This window comes from Oryzias latipes, chromosome 12 (assembly GCF_002234675.1).
Source record: "Oryzias latipes chromosome 12, ASM223467v1".
NCBI classification, from domain to species: Eukaryota; Metazoa; Chordata; class Actinopteri; order Beloniformes; family Adrianichthyidae; genus Oryzias; species Oryzias latipes.
The window spans coordinates 1,137,708-1,156,066 of NC_019870.2; the positions used below are offsets into that span (position 1 = coordinate 1,137,708).

The following is an 18,359-nucleotide window of genomic DNA, read 5'->3' on the forward strand; positions in this document are numbered from 1 at the left end:
AATCGTGTTTGTGGCATGTGTATGAAATTTCGTGAAAATCGCTTGAACAAAAGTGTAGTTTTCCCATATTGTCAAAAAACACGAAAATCGCCATTTCTCTGAGTTCGCCACAAAATGGCCGCCAAGCCGTAGGTCGTGTGGCCATCCCATAATGATTTCATAACTTCTTTGGGATATCTCCAACACGCGTGTTTTGGTTTCGTAACTGTATTTCAAAATATTTTTTTTTGGCCCCATAAGCGATTTTCGGCCCATTCATTTTTTTTACGGGATCGCTCGCCGTGATGTCATTGACTTCGGGGGGGTGGCGTTCTCTTTGCCGAAAATTCATTTTCAATTTATCCCAGGTGTGTGCCAATTTTGGTGAGTTTTCGGGTATGTGGCGGGGGTCAAAATTAAGCTCAAAGACGCCGTTAGTGTGCAAGAAGAATAATAATTAAAGCCGCATGCGGCGTTGTATGGCCCGCAGACGCAACCCGCCTTCCACGCCCAACTCTACGCACCACCGCCTCCCTCACTGCCCACTTTTGATAAAGGCTCGTCAAAACGGCTTTTGCTAATTATGCTAACTATGCTAGCTATGCTGATTTGGCTAAAAGTGCTAGCATTGCGATCAGCATCATCAACTGACTCAGGAAAACAGATTATTAAAAATGCTAATTATGCTAACTATGCTAGCTATGCTAATGTGGCTAAAAGTGCTAGCATAGCGATCAGAATCATCAACTGACTCAGAAAAACACATTACCTAAAATGCTAATTATGCTAACTATGCTAACTATGCTAATGTGGCTAAAAGTGTTAGCATAGCGATCAGCATCATCAACTGACTCAGAAAAACACATTACCTAAAATGCTAATTATGCTAACTATGCTAGCTATGCTAATGTGGCTAAAAGTGCTAGCATTGCGATCAGCATCATCAACTGACTCAAAAAACACATTGCCTAAAATGCTTATTATGCTAACTATGCTAGCTATGCTAAAGTGGCTAAAAGTACTAGCATAGCGATCGGCATCATCAACTGACTCAGAAAAACACATTCCTCCATTGGTGAGAGCTATATGCCATAAGTTGATAAAAAACCACTTTTTCCAAAATGGCGGCTTTTTTGTTTATTTTATCTCCATAGCAACCATTTTATGTTTTGTTCCCCTTGGGAAGACGAACAGATTGACGTCAGTTTCGGACAAATCGGTAAAAGTAAACTTTTTGTCGTCCTTAGCAACAGTGGTTTTATGCTAACCACGCCCACATTCCTTATATGTCCATATCCAGTGTTTTTCAATGTATTCAGTTTCAGCCATGAATGCATGCGTTCAATTTTCACTGTATTGTATTGAAATGCATGGGAGTTATAACACTGCGCCACTTTGCTAGCTTGCCACGCGCACGCCGTTCAAAATCTACAACTTCTAATTCCAACATTTTTTCCACAGTAGCTTGCCGTTGATGCCCAAAAAGTTTCGAGACGATCGATGAAAATTTCAACGACAAGTTTACGTTTGAATCTGGTGGTAAAGGTGTTTTTTATAGAAAATTCAAGATGGCCGCCTTTTCCCGAGGTCAAAGGTCGACAAAACTCCAGAGGTGATTGTAAACTTACACTAGGGACATGCGCGTCAAATTTCGTGAAAATCGCTCGAAAAAAAGTTCATTTTTCCATATTGTGTAAAAACGCGAAAAACTCAAAATGGCGGATTTTGGCACAAAATGGCCGCCAAACGGTCGGTCGTGTCGCCATCACATAATGATTTCAAAACTTTGTTTGGATATACCCGACAAAGTTATCTGGGTTTCGCTAGCCGATTCATAAAAAAAAAAATCCGAAATTTTTTTTTTTAGCCGAGTCAGCACTTTTTTTTGCGACCGTTTTTTGTTTACCACGGCCACATTCCTTTATCGATTTTGTCGTATGTGACATCGTTTTGTTCAGTGTGGGCCAGGTTATCGCATATTTCAGTTTCAGGCTATTTCGATAAAATATGTGCGAGCTAGCTAAAATGGCGACGGTTGCGAATTCGCCACGCGCACGTGTTTCAAATTCTACAACTTCTAATTCCAACATTTTGTCCACAGTAGCTTGCCATTGATGCCCGAGAAATTTCAAAAAGATCGATAAAAATCCCTAGGACGAGTTTTCGTTTGTATCCGTTACTAAAGGTGCTTTTTTTTGAAAATTCAAGATGGCCGCCCCTTGCCAAGGTCAAAGGTCAACGAAACTTCTTTGGTTATTGTAGAATCATGGTCTTGGTATGTGTGTGCAATTTCGTGAAAATCGCTTAAACAAAAGTCTTGTTTTCCCATATTGTCAAAAAACACGAAATTCGCCATTTTTCTGAGTTCGCCACAAAATGGCCGACAAGCCGTAAGTCGTGTGGCCATCCCATAATGATTTCATAACTTCTTTGGGATATCCCCAACACGCGTGTTTTGGTTTCGTAACAGTATTTCAAAATATTTTTTTTTGGCCCCATAAGCGATTTTCGGCCCATTCATTTTTTTTACGGGAACGCTCGCCGTGATGTCATCATCGTGGGGGGGGTGATGTTGTCTTTTCCGAAAATTCATTTTCAATTTATCCCAGATGTGTGCCAATTTTGGTGAGTTTTCGGGTATGTGGCGGGGGTCAAATTTGAGCTCAAAGACGCCGTTAGAAACAATAATAATAATAATAATAATAAAAAAACATTCGAAAAACAATATAGAAGTTTTTGCAGTCAGGTGGCCCATGTATTTCAATGCGGCCTGTCTTTTACTATAGGCTGGGCATGTCTTTTTGGCTTTAAACCCGTTCTTTGAGGGCTTTTTGGGGCTTTTTTGGTTTTTTGTCGTCATTTTTGCGACTACAATTTTGACGTTTGTGCGTTGGTGTTGTGCGTGTGTGTGTGTATTTTTGTTGTGTTACACAATTGTCGTGTCATTTTGTGCTTTGGGCGACTTTTGACCCCATTTTTTGGCGTTTTGACGCGTTTTTTTGACGTTTTGGACTTTTTGAGTGTTCGACCCTCGTACCAGTTACAATATGGTCCTTGCAGTCTATGACTGCTGCGGGCCATAATAATAATAAAAAAACATTCGAAAAACAATATAGAAGTTTTTGCAGTCAGGTGGCCCATGTATTTCAATGCGGCCTGTCTTTTACTATAGGCTGGGCATGTCTTTTTGGCTTTAAACCCGTTCTTTGAGGGCTTTTTGGGGCTTTTTTGGTTTTTTGTCGTCATTTTTGCGACTACAATTTTGACGTTTGTGCGTTGGTGTTGTGCGTGTGTGTGTGTATTTTTGTTGTGTTACACAATTGTCGTGTCATTTTGTGCTTTGGGCGACTTTTGACCCCATTTTTTGGCGTTTTGACGCGTTTTTTTGACGTTTTGGACTTTTTGAGTGTTCGACCCTCGTACCAGTTACAATATGGTCCTTGCAGTCTATGACTGCTGCGGGCCATAATAATAATAAACGAAGCAGAAACAATATAGAAGTTTTTGCAGTCAGGTGGCCTATGTATTTCAATGCGGCCTGTCTTTTACTATAGGCTGGGCATGTCTTTTTGGCTTTAAACCCGTCTTTTGAGGGCTTTTTGGGGCTTTTTTGGGTTTTTGTCGTCATTTTTGCGACTACAATTTTGACGTTTGTGCGTTGGTGTTGTGCGTGTGTGTGTGTATTTTTGTTGCGTTACACAATTGTCGTGTCGTTGTGTGCTTTGGGCGACTTTTGACCCCATTTTTTGGCGTTTTGACGCGTTTTTTTGACGTTTTGGACTTTTTGAGTGTTCGACCCTCGTACCAGTTACAATATGGTCCTTGCAGTCTATGACTGCTGCGGGCCATAATAACAAAAAAACCTCTGAAAAAAACAATTCTGGGAATCTAAACAACATACAGTATTAAAGGTTTACAGTTCTTCATTGGAATCCTTGTCTTCTTAAATAAATGTTTTATTACACGCAGAAACTCTTACTTAAAACGGGTAATTTGGTTTTCTGAACCATGTTTAGTTTATAGTTTTGGTTTTAATTGTTTTATTTTCTCAGCAGTTGTAGTTCATCTTTCCGCCACTGCGGGCGCTAAAGAGGAGAGACACGTCATCGATGATCGCAGTAGAAGAAGAAGAAGACTTCCGGTGAAAACAAACACGTGAGGAAAAGGAGAAAAAGTAAGGCGTTTAAAATTACTTTTTGACCCGCTTTGATAATTTTTACGGTGGTAAACTTTCCAAAAGTATATGTAATTATTCTTTATGACTCTAAAGTAACGCGAAACCTTCTGCCTTTTCCATAAATTACGTTTATTTTTAGTTTTTTTTTTCTGACAAAAGCTAACACAAACAGCTGTTTCTTGCTTTTTGTTTGAGGCACATTTTTATAACAAACCATGAAAGTCGGTGTTTAGACGTCAAAAAGACTAAATTTCTGTGAACTCTTCAGGTATTGGCATCGAGACTGATCATCATCATGTCATCCACAACAAACGTAATTCTTGTCCTTTGTTACTGTATTTGGAACAATGCAGGTCTTATACTCAAAAACAACAAAAGTATTTTTCTTGAAAATTGGTTGGAAATGTTTCTTGTGACACAGATGGTGTATCCACCAGGTTACCTGATGTCACCTATAGTCTGCATGTCTCACCTGCAGAGTTTGCATCCCAGGTGGGGTTAGAATTCTGTGGAGCAGTTCTCCTTCAAATCCTCCATGTTCTCCCGCAAATGATCAGAATCGTGGTGGAAAAACTAAGATGTTTTTCAGCTGTCAGGAATAACAAAGACATTCGTCACTGTTCCATGTTGTCTCTGACTGGACTAGCTTTGGTCCCTGCTCCACAAATATGTCATCACCAATCAGACTAAAGACATTTCTTTCTAAATGATTCATACATTTTACCAAGTGAAACACTTTTATACTACATTTAAAAAAGATCTGGACATAAACTGTTCATTTTGTCGTTCTTCACCAGAAACGCCGCCTCATCTTTTTTGGTTTTGCTGCTTCACTCCAACATTTTGGAAAGACTATAAATTATTCCATAAGCATATTATTGTTTATAGTTAATTCAAGGGAGATTTAATTCAGAGAACATTTATATAGGTACTTACTTATAATTAGGGCTAAATATTTCCTTCACAAGTGTTAATATTCTAACAGAAAACCAGTTTTTTATGTTTTTCAGAAAGAAATGATTCTGTATGTAAATAGGATTAAATCCTGTTAAAACAGTGGAAACATTTTCTCTTTTTTAGACTTTAACAGAATCCTTAACCTTTATTATTATTTTTGGCTTTTTAATTTTTTACCTGTTTTTTTCTTGCTATTATTATGTTGTTGTTTTTTTACATTTTTCTGGCAAATGTGTAAATTGTTGTCATTTGCACACAGTGTGGAGTTTTAATGTTCGATATTCCGTATGTGCAATATTTGTTAAAAAGGTTTATTTGGAAAAAAAATAGATCCACTTCCTTATTTGAAAACATAGAAGAAGAAATGTGAGCAAAAACTCAGAGGATGATGAAGATGCAGGTTGTAGAGACAAAGGTCCAGATGAATTCTGGGAATCTGAGTCCAAATCTTTCCTGTTTCAGGTCAGCAGCTGTCATGACCAGGTGGGCAAGAGCCAACAATGTCCACAGACACAAACCAGCAGAGGCCACGCCCTGGAGTCAGCTGAGGGGGCGGGGCTCCGGGGGCGGGGCTCATGGCGCTCCTCTGAGGAGGACTCAGGCCAGCAGCTCCTCGGCAAAGAGTCGGAAGAAGAAGGACTACACCAATGAGGATGTGAATGGATTCCTGCAGTATCTGAAGGAGAAGGGAGCCCCTCTGCCTGCAGGGGGGCAGGAGCGGCAGAAGGGGGGGCAGGAGCTCGTGCAGGAGGTGGGGGAGGCTCTGAGGAAAGACCAGAGGAGGGAGACCCGGAGAGTGAAGAGGCAGACGGACAAGAAGAACAAAATGGTGAGAGTCTTTCCGAGGAGCTTCCTGTTTGTATTTCTCCTTCATTGTGAGTCTGAGTCAGAACGGGGCGTTTGAGCTGACGGCGCCCCCTGCTGTCGTCTCCTCAGCTCTGCTTCAACTGCAGGAAGCCGGGTCACGGTCTGGCCGACTGTCCGGAGGCCGACGCCGACCGGGAGATGGGCCGAGGCATCTGCTACCGCTGCGGCTCCACCGAGCACGAGATCCACAAATGCAGAGCCAAAGTGGACCCGGCTCTGGGTGAGTCCTGTAGCCCCGCCCCCTTCTGCAAAGCATCCCCCCTCCGTCTGAGAACCGCTGCTGCTTCCCCACAGGAGATTATCCGTATGCCAAGTGCTTCATCTGCGGTCAAACCGGCCACCTGTCGCGCTCCTGTCCGGACAACCCCAAAGGACTTTACGCAGAAGGTACAGACTCCGCCCACAGGCCTGTCACAGAATGTGGCGTCCGAGTTTCAGCTGCACCCATAAAGCTCAGCTGATCGTTTAAGCGAGGCTCTCTGACCGGGGGAGGGGGGGTTGTCGTCTGCAGGAGGTTCCTGTCGTCTTTGCGGGTCGGTGGAACATTTCCAGAAGGACTGTCCCGAGCATCAAGCTGCCAGTAAGTGACATTCATCTGAAGAATGCAATTCCCCCAGAGGGGTTTGGAACACGACAATAGATGTAAAGGAAGAGGAAGACATTTTTATGAATCACAGAGAACGCAGTGGAATTCCAGACCATCATCTGTGGAAGTTAAAAAGAAACAGCAAAGCAGGAAAAATGTCGTTACTGACGTTTTGTCACAAAACATCCCAACAATACAGACAAATAATTCCTAATAAACTACAAGTTTCCTTCTTGCACCAAACCATCAAACGTCAGCTTTAGTTGGTTTTTCCTCTGCTGCTCATCTGTTCTCTTATTTTGTAAAGAACATTGCCATGAAGGAACCTTTATTTTGAAGGAACGCCTGATGATGCACAGCAGCCCCCCCTGGTGGTTGGTGTCAGAACTGACTCAAATAAAATAGTGTTGACTTGTTAGTGGAACAGAGTCCCTCCATGCTTTGTTATGCAGCTTTAGGCCTACTGATGATGAACTAGAGCAGAGGCCAGCTCTTCATCACTTCCTGTTTCTCCTCAGCTCACTCCGTGACTTTGGCATGGTTGTCCAACAACATGAGCGCCGACCACGAGGACGTGCACGTTCCGGTGAAGAAGGCCAAACCCAAGCAGACCAAAGTGGTGACGTTCTGACCTCCGCCTGCGTCACATGACCGCCTCTCCTCCTGGGCGACTTCTCGGACCTTCTGGGTTCTGGTTCGGATGAGAGATCAAAGGCTGAGCCTCTTTAAAGGAACATCTGCTCCTCTTCATCAGTCTCAGCGTCTCCTGGTGTGGGATGAAGGCTGCTCCCTGTTCACATCTGTCGGTTTGACGGTGACGGAACTGAAACGTCCTGCCGATGAGCTGCGTGCAATGCATGCTGGGAGTCCGATAGCCGGAAGTACAGAGAGCTCAAGAAATGCAAAAACAGTAGAAGTTGGGCAGCCAACATTTTCTCTGTAGCAGATTTCTGAGGGACCTCTGCTGCTAAAATAGAAGCTGGCTACAGAAAAGCCTGTGTGTTTAATGTAAAGATGTATAGCATAAATGGGTTTGACCAAAGCTCAATAAAACCAGAGGAACAGCAGGCTTAAACTTTCATTTTTCTCTGCTTCAGCCTTGTGGTGTGAGTCCTTGGAGATGTGTTGCTGAGATAGGCTCCAGCAACCCCCAAACCCTGCTTAGGAAGCAGCAGGAAGATGGATCCTTTCAGAGAAAGTTGGTAGTTTGGCTCCCTGTCAGACAAATGGGGATGTGATTCCATGTTATATCTGGAGGTGAAAACCTCTCCTCTTCTCAGCTTTCAGCTTGCAAAAGAACAGAAGGCTTCCAGATGTGGGTGAAGGGTTTCCTTCAAGTCGAGCTGTGGCATCTAGACTCCAAATCTTCTTTCTTTTGCCGCCCATCCAAGTTTCTTTATCTGGATGAGCGTTGGAGATCTGCTCTGTAGAAGCTGTGTGGAGCATGCAGTGTGTGGAGTCTACCACTGGGGGGCAGTGTGACGTCAGACTGATGGCTGAGCTTGTGGCACAGCAGGTGAGGGTCTTCAGCATTTAAAGGTTCTTCTCAAGACTTCAAGACATAATTCAGTTGTGTTTCTATAGACCAACATCACAACATAGTCACCTCAAAGGGCTTCATACTGTTACCTGTAGAGGAACATGAAGTCAGTCACAGAATGCAACAGGTAATTGCTAAACCTACGGTGGCCCAGAAGGGTCACAACACTTTAGATTTTGCAACACAAAATAACACATTACAGTTTGTCACAACACTAAAAAATATTAACTCACAACACAAAACAACTCACATCATAATAGTAGGTTTAGGGGACAGCCCCTAAACCTACTATTATGATGGAATCAACCTGGATGAATGAAGTCTTCATGGACAATAACACAACACAACACTTTAACTCACAACACAACATACATCTTTAAAAGCAGAGTAAGTTCTGTTGCAGATAAACTTCCGCTTTGAGTTATTGTTTCGTGTTGTGAGATAACTTTTTTAGTGTTGTAATAAACCGTAGTATGTTGTGACCCTTCTGGGCCACCGTATAAACCGGCCCTTAGACCCTCCTTCTCGGTAAAAACTCCACTTGAAGGACGGATCCTCCCCCAGGACGGACAGGCCATGGACCAGAACTCTCAGCGTTTCTAACTTTAGTTGGGGGGCCACTCAGTCCAGTTCTCAGATACAGTCAATGGTGCTGCCACACACGTCTATACGGATGGCGAGCTCCTGTCATCAGCTGGTTACTGCTGAAGACCCTCCTCTCAGACCAGCAGGTCACTTCAGAGGCAGACGTGAGGAGAAGTGAAGAGTGGACCGACTGGGATCCTTGGAGGCCCCGCCCCCGCGCCTGGCTTCACAGAGCCTGATAGGTTCTCCTGGAGGCGAAGTGAAACTGCAGCCAGACGGCCGCAGCTCGCTGCCAGCTTCCAGCCCACCGGGGGCCGTTACACAACTCCCCTCCCAGATTTCCCCACAGCAGCAGCAGCTTCTGTGGAGCAGCAGACAGAGGCTTCATTCACTCACGTCTCCTGGTTCCAATTTGAAGCTGGGGGGGTGGGGGGAGTGCGTTAGTGGTGATAATGTATACTTCGTTTGCCATTTACCCGCTTATACCGCGGCCACGTACAAAAGAAATAAGTATTAAACCCGTTTTTTGTCCTTTATTCTTGTTATTTTTTCAGTTTGGAAACGGTAATGTGACAACGCGCCACTTTGCCGTTTCAGCCGGCGCGGTTCTCGACTGCAGCGGCAAAGGAAATGCTGATCTATGCTGATGATCACGATGTGTTGAATAAAGCATCAGTTCAGAGAGAAAGTTCTCCTCTTACCGCTTGTTTTTGTCCGGACGATGAAGATAAAGTTTGATTTAAAGAAGCCGGCGCAGTGAAACAAAACATTTAGGCTACGTCACCGGAACTACTTTTTAAGGCGTGCGTTTAATCCACTTTTTAATCCACACCCAGCAGCCAATCAGAAGGGAGAATTCACCTGTACCGTGGAATAAATGCCATGAATCTTACACAACTGTGCGTGATTTTTGTGAGATGCATAGGCAAACTTATAGCTTTGACTTTTCATGCATGAACCATAGATGTATCATTTTTATATTTTCTATATCACATTAAAAGTACGTAAATGACGCGCGACCCCTGCTGGGACAAGCCGAAAGAAAAAGAAAAAATGACGCACAAATCACTAATGAATTGCATATGAACAGCGCATTGATCCCATACGGTTCATGATCCACATTGTGTTCTTTGCGTGGTTGATTCATTCCTGATTCGTCTGTGACAGTTTCATGGAAAAAGCACAACTGTTTTATCACTTTTTCCACACAGACTCACGTCTGACCAGTTTTCATCCGTGCGCAAAATGTACGAATTGGCTGCGTCACATGACCTTAACAATCGGGTCTGGACGCCTTCCAACAGGCTGAAGCGGATCTGGACTTCACGGTGTCGTTTTGAGTCATCATGAGGTTCCTGTAAATGCAGCAGGAATTTAGAGGTGTTTTTATTTTACATTGACCTTTATCGTGACCTTTTTGACACATTTGATCTAAAACCAGATCTCATTTCTACAGGTTGCTGTAAGGATTTCTGCAGCTGGAGTCTTTGTGCTGCGACTTCATGGAGATGTGGGAGGGGCCGAGTCACCATAGCTGCTCTTTGTTGAGAGATTTTAAAACGGTATTTCATATGAGACCCATGATGTTCAAATAGAACCATTCTGAGTTGGGTCTCTCGTCCCGAGGAGTCAGTAAAGATCTGAAAAGTCCTAAAAAATTCAGTAAAGTCTCTGTGCTGGAAGCCTGCGAGATGGAAGAAGACCCACCACCCAAAATATTTGATATCCTGCTTTGATGTCGCCTGAAACTGGACAAATGCAGGATCAAACTCTGCAGGCAGCCATCAAAGCTCCAGATGATCCAAAATGCTGCATCTGGTCCGGTCTCTGCTTCAAAGCTAGAGCGGTCACCTTCCTACCTGAAGTCCATCCAGGTGTGTAGCGCCCCCCCCCCCCCCCCCTCTTCTGAGATCCGGGAGGATGAGGTGAGGAACCACTGGTTGCAGCAGAACCTCTCTCTCAAAACGCTTCAGTGATAAAACGGAGGTCAGCTTCCTTTAACGTTCAAACACTCCTTATTTTGGATCTGAGAGGTTTTTTTCTACAGAACTTTTTCTGAAACTTTGGATGTCTGATTGTGTAGCTAGAGGGTTCATGCAGGAAACTCTGGATCACAACTTCTCTGTGTTTTCTTCCTTTGATGCAGACTCAGACGGAAGTGTTTGTGCTGAAAATGGGCTTTCAGGTTCTTCACATGGAGAACTTGAGCTTTCCACGTATTGATGAGAATCTGAGCAGATGACTTATTAGTTTCTTTCTTTATTCTTCTTGACAGTTTGTGTAGGTGTGTTTGTGTTGTGTTTGGTTTCTGACCTCAGTGTTTTGTCGTGTTCCTCGTCTTCTGGAAGTCCTTCAGTTCTTGTTTTCACTCTCTGCTCTCTTCTGATTTATTTTTTTATCTCGATGCATCAATTTGGACAAAATGTTTGAATGTGGTTCAGAATAAGAGTAAACAGGGGAAAACTCCCCCGTCCCTCTCTGGTGCCCCCCCCCCCCAGCAGTAGCCAGGACTAATGAACTTCAGTGTCTGTATTTATGGACTGAGGGAAACGGGCTCTGCTGTGAAAGAGGATCTGCAGCCGAGAGCGGAGGAACCAGGACGGTAACGAAGGCGGCGGCGTCCTCCCTCTGATGTGGAGACGCTTTACGGGAACATGGCAGGTTAACTGTCTTGACCCCGCCGCACGGCTCCGCAATGGAAAACACGTGAGACCAGAGCTCGTTCCAGCTCTCCTCACATCTTTAGCTTTTTTTTTTTTTTCTGCGGTGAAAGTGCACAGCAGTGAAAACCATCGTCTCCATTGGAGGGCTGGGATTTTTGTCCTGCTGCATCCTGCATGGAGCAGCAGGTATTCTTTAGAAATTCACCTCTAAATTGTGGGCACAGAGCAACTCCACCCCCCTTCCCGTTGCCTTTGCTGAGAACCCTTCCATCTTATTTTCTTGGTAACAAGTACGATGTTCCCTCTGAAGTGAACCCTGCAGAGTTCACCTGTGGGAACAGACACCCTGGTTCTCAGGTGACTGAAGTTCAGGTGAGCTTTTGCGCAGACGAAGCAGATCATCTGAAGGCTCAAACTTCAGACAGGACAGAACCGGGCCAGCATGAATGTCTGCCTCTGTTGAGTTCCATCTTAGTGACTTTACACCATGTATGAGATGCTCCCAGCCCTTATCAGAGCCAGTACATGTCTGACCAATTCCAGAACTCTCTAGAGAACGTCAGACTATGATGACTGGATTACAGGATAATCTGCCTCCTAAACTCCAGAGGAAACTTTCAGGAAGTAAAAACGATAGTAAGAGATAAACCAGCTGATGTCTGCTGCTAAAAATCTCCATTTTTGTTCAATTCATTGACCTGCTGATCAAAACCGATGGAGCGAGGAAGAGTTTGTCTGTGTCGAAGCAGAGAGCTTCCTGCTGCTGTGGACTGGACCTCATGAAGGTTTAGGGAAGGAGCTGCTCGTGATGGACCGGAGCTTTAGAAAGTGAGTTGCTGCTGAGAGGATGAAGGTTTACTGCAGAATAAACGTCAAAGGCAGTACGGAGGTCGGAGGAGATCAGTGTTTTCTGCCATCAAAGGGCGCCGCCTTGCAGAGGATGAAGGCCACTTTATGAAGCCCTCGGCAGTTACCAGGAAACGCTTGTTACCTGGAAGTCATTACTCCAGCATCTCGCCCGAAGAGCTGGACTCCCGCTCACAGTCATGCACATGTGTCTGATGCTCTGGGCAGTTTGGTGGAGGTGAAGAGGGCGGAAGGAGGCATCCCTGAGTGCAGGAGAGGAGATGAAAGTGGGCTGCAGTTAATGACGGAGATCACAAACCAAAGGAGCCGCGTGGATCTGCAAGGAGCCTTCTGGAGCTAATAGGGCCGAGCGCTCTGCTCCAAGCCTAGGGTGATGCCACCAGGAAGCATGTTTCCATTTTTTTTAGAGTTTTCAGCCTGAACCCCAGAGAGACGCTGCACCTGGAAGGAAAGATGTTCATGCATAGTTTCCTGACGATGCAGCTCCTGGATCACACATGCTGGCGCAATGATAGCAGATCTTTACAGGAGATTGACCTCAGGTCAAAACCTCTCAAGTATTTGAGGGTCATGTGACCCAGATCTTCGCAGAGAAGTGGCAGCTGCAGGGTTCCAGCTGCTCTGGTGGGCATCAAAGCCTTCCTGTGGCGTTTCTGACCGCGTTGCTGCAGGCTGACCCACTTTACTCCACGTTTGCTCTTCAGCAGATCTTCAACCTTTACTGTGTCTGAAAGGTGGAGCTCCAGTGGATGCATTGGATCTCACATTTGTAGGATTTGTTTGCACTTAGTTTTGCAGCAGTTTCTTTCTTTTTCCTGCTGATCATGCAGGTGACTTTTGGATTTTCTCTTAATTGTTGACACTTTTCCCTTTGTAGTTGATAGTCTCAACCTAAAAAAAATTGGTTTTCTTTTGAAAAAATGCAGCAGAATTTCAAATTTCCTGCTGACGGTTGAACCAGGACACAGCGTCATATACCAACCAGTCCGCATCACCAACAGATAATCGAATCATTTCCATTCACACCCATGCGCCTCGCATGTTAGATGTCTCCGCCCAATTCACACAACAGTCACAAAACTTACAGTAAACCAGGCTCACATCAGATTTCACCCACAACGATGAAGATGACTCTTTTAAATGTTTCTTTTAAATAAGACTTTCATCATTAATGATCTGGTTTTAGACCATGATCCATCCTGTCTTTAATCTTATTTAAATGATCTTTTAAAGTAGGAGCACTCGCTGACCCTGAGGTCCTCCAGTGCTGCCTTTTTTAGTTGTTCCTAAGGTGAGGACCAAAACCTATGGTGGGGCTCCGTTCCACCATCACGGTTCTCACCTATGGAACAGTCTGCCGGAGAACCTCAGGGCCACAGAGACTGAAGTTTTCAAGAAGAGGCTCAAGACCCACCTTTATAATTTGGCTTTTAGTTGAAAAGCTAAAGTGAAGTCAGTTGGAAATTTTCAAATAGTTTATCCAGTAGAATTTTACTTTAAGAGGTGTTCTAAATGTTCTTAGATTGAATTAATAAATTAATTAATTATTAATTGAAAAACTAAATTAATATTTTTCATCTTTCTTTGTTTACATTTTGCCAGTTTTGTGTTGCACCTGGGCCATTGATAATTTAAAAACCTTTGGTGATTATTAATACTATATATATATATATATATATATATATATATATATATATATATATATATATATATATATATATATATATATACACGTTGAAATGTATAACGTTGAAATGTCATTCAAACACTAAACAGTAGCATCGATTCTGTCGCGTAACGATGACGTCACAGCCACCTTGGCTGTCTTTCTGTCAAACTCCGCTTCCATCCAAAGCCGCGCGCCGTTCGCCTCTGGTAAGCTGTGGCTTTGCTGTTACTGGCGCGCGAGCCCGTCTTCTGCCTCTCGTCCACGTGCGTCTGTTTACAAACACTTCTCGGTTGAGCTAGCCTGTTAGCCTGCTAGCTCCTAGTGTAGAGAAACGCAGACCGTAACCCGGTTTTGGGGATTTTCGGTACGTTTTCAGTCGTAGCAGCTTTGGGACAAAAGATCAAACTTGTTCTGAACGTGCAGAAGTGAGCGCGCGCTTCTTTTAGGAGCTACCTCTGTCTCAAACTACAGAGTCACGGTAAGCGTCTAATAGAGCTGCTCAGATCAGGTTGTACTGATGAATCTGTAGTTTAAGTGATGAATCTGTAGTTTAAGTGCCTCGTTTAAACATCCTCTGCTCTCATGTGTCGTTGATGGATCCACTGAGACCTGAGGTTAGAGTTCTTTCGTGCATTTGGAGGGAATCCCTGTATGCCACCAATCTGTGAATATATATGTAGTATATGGTATATAATATAGTATATATGGGGTGTTTTGTATTTACTTTTTCTTTACTAATTTCTTCCTTATACGATTTTCCCTTTTGTGGACCAATTGAGTGTGAGGTAAAGCTTATTATTATAATGATTAGTAATGATAGTAGTAGTATAGTATTACTGTAAATGCTTTGGTTCTATTCACAGTTTTAGTGATTTTTTAATTTAAAAATAGACCTTTTTCTTTACGTTTTAAATACATTTTTTGGACTCATATTTTGGACGTTTGTGACGTTTTAAAACAGTTTTCATAAACTTTATTAAACAAAATCCAAATTACTTAACATTTTTGACATCATTTTTGCACTAGTTTATTTTTATATTTTAATCCTTCTTTCAGATAATTATTGCGTGATCAGCGTTTATTAAAGGACGATTCATGACAGACTAAACGATGGGACCTCAGGATTCTTGTTCCAGGTTTTCATGTGTCAAAATAATAAATGTGAGCAGATGTGAATGTAGATCTGCAGGTGGAGGTTAATGCAAACGAGACGCTGAGCCTCTTCAGGCCGTGTGGCGTGGAGGAAGTCCTCGCCATGAGGCCTCCTCACAGAGAGTTGGTGTTTCAGAAAAATGACCAGCTCTGGTTTCATCTGCAGGGATGAACACGGCTGTGCGGGAGATCCACATATCCTCCAAACCTGGCTCCTCCTACTTCCTGCGTGTGGACTGGGAGGGGCGGAGCTTAGCATCAGGCTTCAGGGTGCTGCTCACCGATGGCCAGGATGCTTGGAGTGGAGAAGGTAAAGATGACCCTCGGCATGACGGGATAGAGCTCACACATGCACACGTTTACGTGCACACCCCTCTGATGAGGAAATGACAAACGGACCGTTTCTGTGACCACGCAGTGGGCGCGGCCACCATAGGCGGCGAGGCGGAGGAGCTGGAGATGACGAGGGAGAAGTACGTCCAGGACCTGGAGCGGGCGCTGACCGGAGCAGAACCACCGGACCCCTACAGCTTTAGCCTGAGTCCAGAACCGCCGGGCCGCAGCGTCACGCTGACGTACGAGAAGATGCAGAAGGAGATCTCGGTGAGTCCTGACGCAGACGTGTGAGGCTAGAATACAAACACACACGCTGTTCTTTCACGCATGCACAGTAAGTGTTTCTCTCAAATGTGCACTCTGTGTTCCACAAAAACACAATAAATGTTTCACAAAGATCATTTTTAGGCACACTTGTGTTACAGAGTGACAGAATGTGCATTTATAAACCTCACCTCCTTAGTGAGACAAATCCTGACAAATCCTGAACTAATGTCACCATTGGCTAATGAATCTGTCAATCAAACTCATCAACAAAGCAGGCGTGTTCGCTTTCAGCCAATCGAACGGCCCCTCAGACTTTCTCTACACAAACGTCAGGACGTGGGGCTTTTCATGCAGACGTTGGTCAGACAGGTAAAGGTGACGTTTCAATCGCTGGCCTGTGGTTTTCCTCGGTCAACATCATGGCGCCCTGCGGTCAGCTGTTTGTGATGGGCGTGGCCTGTCACAAACGTTCTTCAGCTCTTTTCTTCTGCTGAACATCTGCTACCTGATGCTTACAGACTGTTTACTTCTTTTCTCATTTATTCTTGTGGCTGAATGTTCTAGAAAGATCTTTTGGGGAATTTTAAATCCTTTAATTTCTCATCTAACAAAAGTCTTTTATTCAGTGATTCAGTGATTTTCCATCATTTCCCCAAACCCTGAAATCATCGCCACACTTTTGGTTTTGTTTCATGAAAAGTGTTTGATTGTTTTGGCTGTGAAGCCTCATGTTTTTGGCTCAAACGCTGTTGTCATGGCGACGGCCGAATGGAAAGGGAGCCATGAATGGATGAAAAACAAAAACGAGAGTCAGGAGTGAGTTTAGAGGTGTCTGTTTCCCTCGGAGTGGAAAAACTCAGCGCTCGCTCCAAGTCATGATGAGAGGCTTAAGTGGGACCCTCCCCCCTCTAATCTGTGTGGGGGGGCAGCATCCCAGGTGTTACCTGAGCAGGTCCACATTCCAGATTCTTCCCGTTGAATGTTCGGACGGAGCTGAGAGGAACTTCAGAGCGTCTGAGGAGTTTCACAACATCTGTCTGTGAGAGGAACATCGGGTTTTGGGTTCCAGATTTATGAACGGAGCCAAAGCGGTTCGAACTGGATTACAGGGAACTCTGGTCTAAAGCTGTTCAAGAAAAATGTAGATATTATATACATAAACGATAGAGAGTTGCGTAATATTTGTCATCTATTGATGACAAAGACTCTCCTGAAAGCAGTTTCAGCTTTGAGGTTCTGCAGTTCTAAGGGGCTCCCTCCTCCTCACAGGACTTTCAGTTCCAAACAGCCGTTTCCATGACAACCCCGACATCATCAGTCCAGGCTGCCATCCTGAATCAGACATCATGCAGGCTCAGCCTGACCGCTCAGGGTGGCTCCAGAACCAGCTGGGAGGAACTGGGTCCAGTTTTTCTGAGTTTATTCAACATTTCCTTAAAGTGCTGACGTCATGTTTGGAAGACCAAGGAAGGATCATGAACATGACTCGTGACAAAGTTTCCTTGTTTCCATCCAGCCCTGCTCAAACACACCTGCCCTTCATCATCAGGTGCCTGAGAGTCTGATGATGAGCTGAATCCGGTGTTTGTCATGTGTGAGTCATGTGTGCGTCAGGTGTGCGTCAGGTGTGCGTCAGGTGTGTGTCAGGTGTGTGTCAGGTGTGTGTCAGGTATGTGTCAGGTGTGTGTCAGGTGGGTGTCAGGTATGTGTCAGGTGTGTGTCAGGTGGGTGACATGTGCGTGTCATGTGCGTGTCAGGTCCGTGTCAGGTGTGTGTCAGGTGGGTGTCAGGTGGGTGTCAGGTGTGTGTCAGGTGTGTGTCAGGTGGGTGTCAGGTGGGTGTCAGGGGGGTGTCTGGTGTGTGTCATGTGTGTGTCATGTGTGTGTCAGGAGTGTGTCAGGTGGGTGTCAGGGGGGTGTCAGGTGTGTGTCAGGTGTGTGTCATGTTTGTGTCAGGTGTGTGTCAGGTGTGTGTCAGGTGGGTGTCAGGTGGGTGACAGGTGGGTGTCGTGTGTGTCATGTGTGTGTCATGTGTGTGTCATGTGTGTGTCATGTGTGTGTCAGGTGTGTGTCAGGTGTGTGTCAAGTGGGTGTCAGGTGGCTGTCAGGTGGCTGTCAGGTGGCTGTCAGGTGTGTGTCAGGTGTGTGTCAGGTGTGTGTCATGTGTGTGTCATGTGTGTGTCATGTGTGTGTCAGGTGGGTGTCAGGTGGGTGTCAGGTGTGTGTCAGGTGGGTGTCAGGTGTGTGTGTCAGGTGTGTGTCAGGTGGGTGTCGGGTGTGTGTCAGGTGTGTGTCATGTGTGCGTCAGGTGTGCGTCATGTGTGTGTCCGGTGTGTGTCCGGTGGGTGTCAGGTGGGTGTCAGGTGTGTGTCAGGTGTGTGTCAGGTGGGTGTCATGTGTGTGTCAGGTGTGTGTCAGGTGGGTGTCAGGTGGGTGTCAGGTGTGTGTCAGGTGTGTGTCAGGTGTGTGTCAGGTGGGTGTCATGTGTGTGTCATGTGTGTGTCATGTGTGTGTCATGTGTGTGTCAGGTGTGTGTCAGGTGTGTGTCAGGTGTGTGTCAGGTGTGTGTCATGTGTGTGTCATGTGTGTGTCATGTGTGTGTGTCAGGTGTGTGTCAGGTGGGTGTCGGGTGTGTGTCAGGTGTGTGTCATGTGTGCGTCAGGTGTGCGTCATGTGTGTGTCCGGTGTGTGTCAGGTGGGTGTCAGGTGGGTGTC

General features: G+C 44.9%; 2 protein-coding genes across 4 annotated transcripts in view; both read left to right on the forward strand.

Annotated features, from left to right (window-relative positions):
• The first annotated feature begins 4,034 nt into the window (after positions 1-4,034).
• On the forward strand, positions 4,035-7,641 carry zcchc9 (zinc finger CCHC-type containing 9). The gene is made up of 6 exons (XM_004085462.4): positions 4,035-4,153; positions 5,576-5,942; positions 6,050-6,200; positions 6,275-6,367; positions 6,492-6,560; positions 7,085-7,641. Exons 2-6 carry the CDS (start codon positions 5,589-5,591, stop codon positions 7,195-7,197), a joined length of 780 nt encoding a protein of 259 aa, XP_004085510.1. The 5' UTR covers positions 4,035-4,153; positions 5,576-5,588; the 3' UTR covers positions 7,198-7,641.
• Positions 7,642-14,008: 6,367 nt separating this feature from the next.
• Positions 14,009-18,359, forward strand: part of LOC101166932 (DNA repair protein XRCC4-like) — a 28,475-nt gene continuing 24,124 nt past the window's right edge. For 2 of the 3 annotated variants that reach the window (XM_023960397.1, XM_023960399.1), the window contains exons 1-3: positions 14,009-14,096; positions 15,209-15,352; positions 15,461-15,645. In XM_023960397.1, coding sequence (XP_023816165.1) covers positions 15,211-15,352; positions 15,461-15,645 — 327 coding nt within the window. In that variant the 5' untranslated portion in view covers positions 14,009-14,096; positions 15,209-15,210. Of the gene's footprint in view, positions 14,369-15,208; positions 15,353-15,460; positions 15,646-18,359 lie in introns of all 3 variants that reach the window. The other variant, XM_023960398.1, reaches the window with a different exon arrangement.

What these genes read in the sequence shown, in the direction of transcription:
- zcchc9 (XM_004085462.4), top strand. Translation starts at nt 5,589, where the DNA reads ATGACCAGGTGGGCAAGAGCCAACAATGTCCACAGACACAAACCAGCA. An exon ending in CGGACAAGAAGAACAAAATG is followed by an intron (nt 5,943 to 6,049) that starts GTGAGAGTCTTT and finishes TCGTCTCCTCAG; the next exon opens with CTCTGCTTCAACTGCAGGAA. An exon ending in CAAAGTGGACCCGGCTCTGG is followed by an intron (nt 6,201 to 6,274) that starts GTGAGTCCTGTA and finishes GCTTCCCCACAG; the next exon opens with GAGATTATCCGTATGCCAAG.